Source organism: Tyto alba, unplaced genomic scaffold (genome assembly GCF_018691265.1).
Source record: "Tyto alba isolate M040663 unplaced genomic scaffold, T.alba_DEE_v4.0 Super-Scaffold_18, whole genome shotgun sequence".
Taxonomy (NCBI): domain Eukaryota; kingdom Metazoa; phylum Chordata; class Aves; order Strigiformes; family Tytonidae; genus Tyto; species Tyto alba.
The window spans coordinates 5246347-5258485 of NW_024881280.1; the positions used below are offsets into that span (position 1 = coordinate 5246347).

Consider the following 12139-nt stretch of genomic DNA (forward strand, 5'->3'; position numbering starts at 1 on the left):
CCTAACACATCAATTACATAAGACAAATACCATGACCTCTGCTTACCAGAAGTTGTCAGGTTCTTTAATCCCATAATCATTACAGCTGTTGAACTCTCAACCATGCTCCTCTCTAATCATGTTGTTCTAGATCATCCTAATTCTGAAAATCTATCACTTTTTTTTTTCTTTTGGAAAACAAAACCCCTCTACAAACTGAGTATTGACTCCACTATCTTTACTACTATAATTGCAATTGGTAGACATCTGACTGCAAGGGAAGTTTCTGAAACTTCAATCAAAATATTTCTGTTCTCATGACTATGAATAGTTTGAAATACTTCTCTTAATAGAAACAATGTGCCCATTCATGTGAATGTTGGTTAAATTCTCATTTTTTAAATGTCAACATTGCTTGACAGTCAATCACACACGTAAAGAGACATCTTATATCTAGTACTCACTGATATTACTGCACCAAATAATGACTGCAACATAAGCTACTGCAGTACAATGTGAGCTCTTTCTACCAAAGCTTGGTAGTTCAATGTGACTAAAACTCTTTTGTCAGAAGTGTAAACTAATTTGTAGTTCTCCTCACAAGAAGAGGAAGAAAAGCTTCTTTATTCATCAAACCTGACCTTAACCTGCCTTCAGATGCCCTTAAATGCTGAAACATCAAATTGCATCCTGCCTTCTATGAAATCACAGGAAATTTCGAATGCTTTCTATTGGATTGCAAGCAACAGTAGGGTACAGATTAGGAAATTATGCTTCAGTGTAAATTGTGACCTGAAAACTCAGCAGCAACACATGAAAAAATTCTTTAGTACTTACAGATTCTATGGCTTTTTATTAATAAAACATATAAAATGAATGCTGTACTAACGAACTGTATCTTATCATATTTCACTAAAAGTGTGATTTCGAATGAACCTTGAACTGCCACAGAAACTGCAATGCTTAATAAAATTCAGTATTGGTTCACTGAGCAAGTCACATTCTACTATTAGTTTTTGTTGCTACTGAAAACTTGGGATGATATGTTTACATAGGTAGTGCATCTCATTATTAACAAAGCTGACGTATACAGTGCTCAGGATTGAAAGTTGAACATAAAGAAAAAAATTAAATAACTAAGACTGTTACAGCAATACTGAATTCTGTTATGTTACAAAAAGTAATTAATTTATGACAATGTAATGAATTAAATATTATAACCTCAATCTTGTATTACCTGTCTTTTCACTGTTCAGATTTGCACTTTAAATGTTATGTTATCATAATTGTTTCTGCTACTGTTCTTGTCTCTAAATATACAAAAAAGGAAGGATTAGATTGCCATCATCTGGAGTTGTGTATGTTCGTTTAGTTTTTTTCAAAACTCCATAATTTTAAACAGCAGCCCTTTGTAGATATGAAAGAAAAATAGAAATAGCACAATTGAAATACACAGGATTGCAATGATGTCGAAAATTCCTCTACTAAAAAATAACATTTTCTGCTTACCTCGTACATGCCAAAGAAAATCTGTAATCCAGTATGTTATCTTATATATTTTTCCAAGCATGTATACCAAGAATAAAACAGTTCAAAAATCTGCCACCTTTGAGTTACCTTGATTTTTAAAAGTATTAATTTCCTTGCTTAAATGAAAAAATACATATTCTTCTGCTCAAGGAAGATAAAATTTTGGGAACAGAAATAGGTGCTATTCAGTAGACAGATAAACAGTACTCAAAAGGAAAACATGCTAACTTGTACTCGGTAACAAATACGCTTAAATTCAATGCATCAGAAATACTTATCCAAGTTTCCATAGTCACGGCAATAAGCGTTTGTGAAATTGTTTATATACCATAAACACCATAACCCAAGAAAGATACAGTTAAATATGGAACATTATTCTTCCATATGCATCTGCTTTCTTTTACTAAACAGAAGGTTTTGCCATCTCGGTGTCACATTGTAAAGCATGCAACTTCACAATGAGTTTTTACAGGAAAATACAGGCCATATGTTAGGAGTAAATGAATGCACAGTTGGCATTTCCAGGTTTGAACACAGTTATATTTTCTATGACAGGCTGGGATATCCTACAGCTAGGGTAGGTTGTTACACCCATGTCCTGGAGAGCTAGAAGAGGACAAAGAGCAAAAAAGGGACAGAGACAATGTTACAGATCAAGAATCTTGAATATATTTAAGGACAAACTATAAAATTATTCAACACGTAGGGTGAAAGTCTTCTAAGTTGTCGATACAGAAATCTTTCCGAAAGAGTTATCAGAAGCTTTTCAACCAACTTGTAAAAATTTTTCTGACAACTATTCACAGAAAGGTGTTGATTGAACAGGTAAAACTTCTTAATACATTAACTAGTTTACAGTATTTCTGAATAATTTATTTTTAATATGGATGTTCTAAAAGAATTTTGGTGCATTTATTATTTACTTTTTTACTTCCTTTTTACAACATTGGTTTGCTTTTAGTCACAGGTATCTTGCTCAACTCTTCCAGAGTTTTAGCATTAAGCTTTGAAAAGCAGACTTGGGGAAAAAAAAAAAAATTTCAAAAAAAAGAGAATACCTGAGAGAAAAGTCAAAATCACTGGAAGCTGAAATGCAATCTTAACTGCAGAAATGATAACAAAAAAAAAATTATACTAAGATTTGCACACATAATAGTCCGAAATTGTAAAGCTAACCAGAATGAACAAACTGTAATATAAACATAATTCATCTTACTTGGATTTTGCCTCTTGCAACAATGAAGGGTCATCTGTAGCCAAATACACTCTTTTTTTATCAACATGCATTCTGCGAGCAAGAAGTTCAAACCGCTCTTCAACGTGTACCATATATTCTTCAATGGGATGAAATGCTGCTTCTGTTCCTACTTTGTCTGTCCTTCGGACGTGAACACTAGAAAAAGGCAGAAACTAGGAATTCAATTTATTAATGCAATTCACTTTCACGACTGAAATTTTAACTTTAAATTTCGTGCCTATGCTTTTAGAATGCATATTAAATTGAATGCCCACATAAAACAAGGAAGGTTTGAAACTCACTTATGTCCATCTAGACACACTGACATTAAGCTATCTGTTAGTCTGTTCTTGAAAGCAATATAATCATCTTGCGAGAAAGGCAAAGGGGAAGTGAAGGAAAAGAATGAAAGATTTACTTATAGAATACAAGGTATTCCTTTTGTGCAGGTTAAGTTATCTGGGGTAGTTAGATAATGCTTGATCAATACAGTTCAAAAGCAAAATAAGAATATTTGCATCATGGATATATTGGGACAACAATTACACTGCAGGATTTGAATGAAGGTAGTTAAAAATGCATCCTCTCCATCTGCTTGAAAGCTAACAAATTCTTCAGATCCGCCAGTGGTGGTCTACTGACTCAATGGTCAAAAGCCAACTAACATTTGGACAGACCTACTGCGTACTCCTACGAAAAGAAAGATTAAGGGTTGAAGGAAAATTCTGGCAAAGGAAGCAGTATTTGCAGGCACTAATACGGCAGCAGCAGGATTTTTCACGTCACATGACAGTAAAACCTTTCTTTCACAAGCTGCTCTTTATTGCCCATTGGTGCTTTCCTTCCTTCTCCCTGGATCTTCCCACACAGACCTTTCCAATTCACAGTTACTGCTAAGGAACAACAGTGAAAACAACAGCAGGAAGGGGAAAGGCACATATCATGTTCAGGTGCAGCCAAAAATAAAATTAGTTGTGGACTGTGGCATGTAAAATGTAGGCTTAGCCTTTTTTCCTCAAATGTAAAGGTTATAGGCACTTGAAAAGAAGATCCAAACAGAAGTGTCTGGAATATAAGCTGTAAGGCAGTTACAGGAATGAAATTCTGTATTACATAACTAGATATGGATAAAAGCCTTCTATCGAGCCCCCTTTTATATACATGTTCAACTATAGGTAGGCAAGTATGCTGAAGAAGTACTTGTAATCAACTTGTATTATGCACAGTTAAAATATAATAGCTTCATCCAGAAAGCACCCTCTCGCCCCACAAAATGCTTGAGGCTCTTGGATAACCATCATAAAACAATTTGTCCTGAACAGGAATCACTATATACACATATTAAAGCACAGAGAGTTAAAAAGAAAACCAAATACCCACCCGATCACAGGATGTTTGAAACCAAGTTTCCTTGTGGCTTCCTCTATTTCTTTTTCTAACCAAGGCTGTGGACGAATCAAGTATTTCACAAATTGCGAGACCCACCACACTGCAGGATCCCCATGGACACGAATCAGCCTATCGGCCAGGTCTTCAGGGATAGCCAAGGGTAAATAAGGTGGCCGTGGGTGTAAGCTGTCAACAATGGGAAGTTCCACCACCTGAACATCCTTATCATTAGCCTCACCTGTTTTAAAATACATACTAGGATGAGCCAAGTAATAAGCTTTACCATTGGCAAGCAACATCCCAAACATATCAGCTAAACTGTAGCCTCAACTTCAAAAAGTCTACCTAACCCTTGCTCTGTTTTTTCAAAATAGCGTTTTAAAAAATTAATACAAATCATAGTTTTAGATACAGTTCGTACCTAAATCTAGTCTAACAATCCACTCCAGAATAACAAAGTTGAAGGTCCTTGAATTCTTAGCAGCTGGCAGTTAATAATATATAAAAAGTGTTCCTGTTTATGTATTCATACCTTTTTATATACAACTACAGCATTTCTGTGTGCTAACGCTTACTTGGACAGACTTGTTATCTAAAATGCTTAAAAGTCAGTTACTTGTTTAAAAAATAAACAAATATTTTAAGTCATAAGAAATTGTGAATAAAATAACTATACAGCGCTGCTGCTCTTCTGAATACATTTTATTGCAGTAAATCTCAGCATTTCAGACATCGTTAGTACCACTGAATTAGCAACTCTACTGGCAGAACGGGAGAAAGAACAGAGAAACAATTCCTGCCTGAAAGAACTATGAAGGTAAGTAGCAAATTAAATAGATCATGGAAAACAGCCAAGTACTATACAAACACGTGGTTTACATACAGGTAAGAATCTGTTCTCTTTTAAATACTAACTAATGTGGAATATACAGATGTTTTAGATAGGATTTTCATTCAGGTTCAATAGCCATTGAATATTTTTTAAGAGATTTTATAAATTACACAAACATAAGTGTCTACATAATTGATAATTCAAAGCTGTTTTCATATACTGAAATAAATTATAATACATGACAACATAATACAAAGCATTACATTTTTGAAACACTGAACGTTTCAGGTAAGATTTCTACCATGTTCATTTCCTCCAAAAGAGTATTTTCATTGTCTGCAGTGTTTACTGCCAAAGGTGGCTGGTCCTCTGTTTAGTGGTCACCAGTCAGGCAAGAAAACTGTTTTAAATCAAAGCAAATCAAACTTATATAAAATCGTTGATGACCAAGTAAGTCTAATGGCTGAAAAAAATCAATTCAGTGCAAGGATAATGAGTCTTATTTGAGGAACAGTTTTAAATCCCTAAGGTTAGAACACTTTTGCATGCACTAGAAATCATTTCAGTGTATTTGTGACAAAGTTCTAGAAATATGGCAATGGCATGATTAAGTCATACATTGCCAGAATGCTACATTAACACCAGTGAGCCTACCAAAACTAGTCAAAAATCAGCAGTAACTCTCTGCGATAAGGTTATTTAAATTAGGAATGTTTGTTATTATCAGGTATACTTTCAATTAATTTTTCATCATTTGGAAATATCTGTCTTCACAAAAGTATCTATATGTTAGTATTGCGTATTTCATCACTGAGCTGTATAACACCACTGTAAAGGAATCTTTCAGAAGATCTTCCCACAGAATACGTACTGTAGGTATGGATGATACTTTTTAATTCAAGAAGACAATTCATATTTTTACCATCTATTACATCATACTTACAGGAAAAAATTTACTAAAAGTTCATATATTTAATAAAAAATCTGAGCATTTAAGTTTTCTTACAAGATGGATAGTATTTAATCAGTATTTCTTCAAAAAACTGCAATAAAGAAAAGCAGCCTGAAGCCAGGTAGGTGCTAAATCTAGTGCAGATGTAGTCAGAAGTCCAGACAAGAAATGTTTAGCTTGGGAAGGGTACAGAAGAACGCTTCAGGTTCCATCCTTTTTACCTTTTCCCCCCCAACTGAGAGTGGGGGAAGGAACAGGGTGGCAAAAGCAGCCAGCAATCTTAGCCAAGAAAAGAAAGAAAAGAGTCCAATCTTGGGTTAGAGAAGGAAATTCACTGCAGTTCTTTTGAGAAGAAAAAGCAGATGCTGAAGTGCATATTGAAAGGTGAATTTTGATTAGGTATGGAATCACTGACAAGTTTTTAAACTTCATTTTATCACTGAAGAAATATGTTGTTGTGTAAAGACAGCCATTTGGAAAGTCTTGCTAGTGATAAAGCTGACTGAGCGATCTGACCCACTATTTGGCATTCTGAACTTTAAAAGCACCCAATACATTGCTCCATACTACTCAAAGGATAAAATGTGCTTCTAAAAATTTTCATGGGCTGTCTTAAGGTTTTAAAAAAACAAGATGGGCCAGCAATAAATAGGAAAGCTCTCAGCATATAGCAAACGATTGAAATATACCAAAATCACAAGAATACCAAAGAAGATTGTGAAAAAAAAAAAACCAAACCAAACCAAAACACATTTCAGCTTCCAACTCTACATGATACATTGTTTGAACAGTAATGAAGTTGCAGGACTTGCTGTGAATCAAAATCAGAAACAAACAAAATGTATTTAAATAAGGCAAAACAAACAATTTGGTTGTGCAAAGTTAACTACTATTTCAAGAATTAATGAGTGCACTTTGAGATATGGAAAGTTACTTTTTGAGAAGGAACTGAAAATATCACATGGTCATTTCATGGAGAAGATTAAGAGTTCCTTACTTTGTAAAACTACACAGTATGAAACCCAAGAAGGGAACTATTACTGAAAGTATGGGTAACTGCTGGAAAGTGATAAAATGAAATATTCACAAATACGGATCCAAGAACGTATTGTCATTATAATTAGAAATTTCAAAATGTATGCAGAAGTCCCTCATGCTTCAGGACTACTGCCAGATACTAACTGTTGACAAAATAATTCTAACAAACATAGTGTTGTGTTGAGACAATGCATGTAATTGTTGGGGTTTTTTTTTAACAAAAGAAAAAAAATCAAACAATTGATATGGTCACCACTACTTTGAACAATGTTCTATTTTGTTAGTGGTTTACATAAAATTACAAGTTCACGAAGTGCATAAATCTAGTTTTTAGTCCAAACATACAAACTTTTGATAAAGCACAGCCATTTGACCTCACAGATTAGAACATCTGTGTAATCAAACATGCAGATGTGTGAACAATTCTAGGAAACTTTTTGACAATTTTCTATTTTTTATTGCCTTTATCATCACTCTGACCAATGAAGAAAAATCTTATTAGTCTTCACTCACTTTACAAAAGTATGAGTTAGCAGATGCAGTAGAAGGAAAATTTAAAGCAACTGTTTGCTTTCGTCCTGGACAGAAACAATGAAGAGTAACTCTTTAGTAACCTGAAGGAGGAGATGACTCTCCACAACAAGGGACAGCTTTCTTATCCTACTGATCATCTCTTTTTTTTTTTTTTTTTTTTTTTTTTTTTACCCAATCTTCACTGAAAGGTTCCCAATAGGCAATGATCTTGTCCTGTTTGTTTTCAACAGGCATGGTTTAAAAAGCTTTCATGGCAATTTTGGATAGCAGAATATTGTTTCAGTTTACTCAGAAATAAGCTGCAATCAAAATCATTGATACAGTAGATAACCACAATTCAGTCAGACTGATAGGCAAGCATATACATTACAAAACCATTAAGTCACATTCTTGACTGATATGAATTGTAGCTGTTCAACTGAAGATAGCAAAGTGGGGTTAAAAATACAGAATGATCTTTTTATCCACACATTTCTTCAGTTTTTAGCTATGTATTCTCTAAATTTTTAAATATTTCAGTTTTTCCACTTCATAGATGTATTTTGTTAAATAATAGATAAGCCATAAAAGGTAATAATCCATACTAAAGCTTCTATCTTTTTCTCATGTTGGTAGCTCGAATCACAGTATCATGTCAACTGGGTCCAATTCCCAGCTCAGTATAGGTCCAGCTTTGACATTTGATCACAGAATCACATAATCATTTAGGTTGGAAGATACCTCGAGCTGTTATAGGTGATTTACATTTCAGTAATACTTCAAGCTACTTCTTCCACTGTGATTTATTTTGCTTTTACAAAGCCAAAAATTGCCTCTATAATTCTATTTGTATATAGAATTACATACATAATTCTATTTATAGCCCATTTAACTTTCATACAGTTCCAGGTGCTATTTCTCAGTTTGGATTGACCTAAATAATTGTCCTCCAACATTCTGCAACTTAATCCATCTTTCCTTCACTGAGTAATCAAAAGATCGAGTGTTTTTGTAACAGTCAAAGTACTGCAATATTGATAACACTCACCATAACAACATACACTAGAGGAAAATCACGGACTGTAAACAAATTGACTCTTATTTAGATGACCCATGCCAGTTGCACCAGTTAATTCTTATTTATCACCATTTTTTTGATATTCATCGCCAATAGATCAGTAATACAGTTTCAATTTCCAGGAGTCCCACTGTTTACTTTTTAAACACTGAAATGAGCTGTGCGTGTTGCAAACAGCATAACTGCTTCCCTGCAGTATCCTAATGTGCCTTAATCACTGACCTCATTGCTTACATAATTTTTAGTGAATTGGCACAATCTTATTGCCTGTCTACTTTTCAAACTCAATCTTTGTCCTCCTAATTTAAAGCCCATTTATAAACTTTTGCTATTTATATCTTTCATATCAATTTCTTTAAAGCCTGAAAAATGTTGGTTTGGCTCAAACCGACCTTTGGAATGTTGTCATTTTAACTTACCTTACCTTCCTGCCATCGGAACATTGGTTCAGACTTGCATTTGGATGTGCATTTTCATTGGGTGGTCACTACTTTGCATGGCAAAATGTCAGCCTCATTTCAAGTAACAATCAATACTAATTAGTTAATGTTAACTGAAAACCTTTTTAAACACTTTATTCATTCTCTTATTATTTCAAAATTCATCACCTAATTCCAAAGTATTCTTTCAAGAAGTTGTCCTTAAAAGTACGTCAAGGAACACTGTGCTAAGGACATTCCTGTTGTGTAAATGAGAATTTCAATTTAATTTCAGTTTGTGTTGCTAGAAACACAACTGAATAAATGCAAATAAAAATCGTATAGCTTCATTGCTTTTCTGTTTCTATAATATAGACTTATTTGAGCTGCTATCAACTTGAATAGACTAATCACAGCTCTTAAACTCTACCACCCGAAAGACTTTCTTCTAATTTGAAACCTCACCCCAATGGAGTGAACAATTCTAAATTCAATCACACAAGATACGTCAGAGTGCTAGGAACGTTAAATTAGCATAGGTTATAGTGAGAGCGACCGTGATGAATTCTCACAAAGCTCCTCACTGTCTTGCTGGCTACTGTTACGTTTTGCAAAGACAGCAAGATCAAGGTTCATCAGCTTCAGTGATATTTTAATGCTTTTCTTTGCAAAGAGAACAAAATAAAAAATGGAAACTGTAAAATTATGGCATGTTATGCTATTTATGAACTGTCAATTAGTTCAGAAGAAAGAAAAAGTATGCTTTTGTCTGTTCTATGCTGCAGACTACATCTTCTACAACTATCTTTTGGGCATTTCCAAGCACTATTAAACTCACCTAGTAAGGACTTTATGCCACAGTTGAATTATAAAATGGAATTAAAATGAGATAAAAATGCTATATTTGTTTTAAAGTAGTCAACGTAAAATATAACTTGTGTTTTCTGCTCTAAGATTTTGCTTTGCACATTTTTTAATACAAAGTTTTTGAACTTTGTTTCTGATTACTTTCTCACTAGTGTTCCACTTACTATTTTTTTTTAATCATCCTTCATCTAATCAAACCTACTGAATAAATTTGGTGCAATTCAGTTTTAAAGAAACTGAAATTACAGCCCCCACCCCCCCCATCCCCTTTTTTTCCCCCCAGGTTTTATATGCCATATGGTTAGCATTGTCCCATTGTCCCAAGCAGGCTCATTCTTGATAGCTTCAGGAGGGAATCAACTAAAACGTTTTCAATCATGCCAACATGCCTTCTATTACTTTTCTCAACTCAGCACCCCCAAGGCTTTTTTCCTGCATTCTTTCCTCTCCCCTCTTCTCTTCTCTTGCACAACTCTCACAACTACCCTCACATACTGCCATGGCTCTTACCACTCTCTGTACTGTTTGCCCACTGGAAGGTGACATCTCTGATCAGTCACCACTTCATATACACACACACATACACAGACATACCCAGCCTAGCTATTTTGAAGACTTTTGAGAAACCTTAACAAGACCTATTTCTTTCAGTCAAATTGGGCCAAAATTCATCCAATATTCAGAACTGGTACTAAGTTAGGATAAAAAAAAAAAACAGGAACGGAGAGAAGGGTATAGCATGATGACAAAACCTTTGTTCCCTCAAGAAAGTTGGCTAAAATAATTCTCTGCCAAAGATACTATTTTATCAGCTCCCTCTCCACTTCCCCCAAAAAACAAAACCTTGATGGTTGTCTTATTTCTGCTTCAGCAAAACCCTCACCTTCCAGATGTCCTCAACTACCAACATGTCTTTGTAACGCAAGTTCCACTGACTTTCAATAGTATTTATTTTCCCATGTCATTCTGGTTCTTTGAAAATCCTACCCATAACCAAAACCACAACATAAACAGTGCTCTTACTGTTGTAATAAGTAATGAGATTTCAATGACTCTTCTCCCCCTTGGATCTAGTGAAGTATAAACTGAGTGTATCCATTTCTGCATTGGAAATAGCTATGTCTCTAACAAAACTAAAGCAGTAGCATCTACTGATGCCTTTAGGGCCTCCATTCCATTCTAAGGGAAGCTGCATTATAAAGACCTGCATCTCTGTTTCACTTCTCATCAATTATTGGAAGCTTGCTATGGCAAATCTCACATCACTTTGAGACAACATTAAAAAGTAAAGATTTTTCCCTTCCTCAATAGTTTAGATACTCAGCATGCCAGCTGGGAAGTTTACAGATGAAGTATGTGATTGAACAAACTGACTCCATATAAAACAGTCAGTGAAGGCATTTTCAGCATTTCAGTTAAACTAAGTAGAAATCAAGAAGTGTATTAGTATTTTATTTTTCCTTTTAACTTTTTATATTCTAACCACTTTTGAACAATGTCCCATTTCATCCAAACAGCCTATACGAAAGAGGTACCTGACTAAGAAGAGCTCCAGCTTCCTGGCTACCAGAAAATATCATAAAACGTATTTGCAAAGGCCAATAAACTTTATAAACGCCAAGGGGCTTTGCCACGTTATCCAGGTTTAGTCATTCATGCACACAGTAGTCATACTTTATGATTTAAAAGTCAGATCTTACATGAGGATAGTTGAAATAACTTAGGAAAACATACAGAAAAGATCTTTACAGCAATATTGAAAAAACCCCTAATTTTGGATTTGATTTAGAACAATACCACTTAAGCTTATTCTCTGTTTCAGTCTAATGGTAATTAATGCATACCTGAAAATACTTCAAAATAAATGCATTGAATATTCGGTTGTCTTTTCTAGAATAGAACAGCTTACGTTTAAAATAATTCTTCAACAGCTGCAGGGACTTATCTGCAGGGACTGATCTCTGGCATGCATATGCTAATTGGTCATAAGTATGAGCCTGTAACAAGCATGTATAAGCAGGCAAAAAACAAAACAACCTCAAGACAATATTTTACGAGACCTAAAAGTTTCCAGCAGGTCATGAGAGTGGAGCTTAATATTCAGAGTTGGCTGTCAAGGCATTTAGTGGAGAAGGGCTCCCAGTTTAGACAAGACATTTACTGTCTTTTTGAGCTAATGGTTTATAACTTGAGCTCCCAAACTTGTCTTGTCCTAATTTGAACACTTGGAAGATTCTTCTTTCAATGAATTAGTAAAATTCATTCATATGCAAGTCCAGACGGAACACAACCCTCAAGGTGCGTG

At 34.6% G+C, this 12139-nt stretch overlaps 1 protein-coding gene across 6 annotated transcripts in view; it reads right to left on the reverse strand.

Moving 5' to 3' along the window:
- Nucleotides 1-12139, reverse strand: part of FUT8 (fucosyltransferase 8) — a 138716-nt gene that overhangs the window by 13703 nt on the left and 112874 nt on the right. For all 6 annotated transcript variants that reach the window (XM_042790589.1, XM_042790590.1, XM_042790588.1 and 3 more), the window contains 2 exons: nt 4127-4373; nt 2726-2902 (listed from right to left, as the gene is read on the reverse strand). In XM_042790589.1, coding sequence (XP_042646523.1) covers nt 2726-2902; nt 4127-4373 — 424 coding nt within the window. The remainder of the gene's footprint in view (nt 1-2725; nt 2903-4126; nt 4374-12139) is intronic.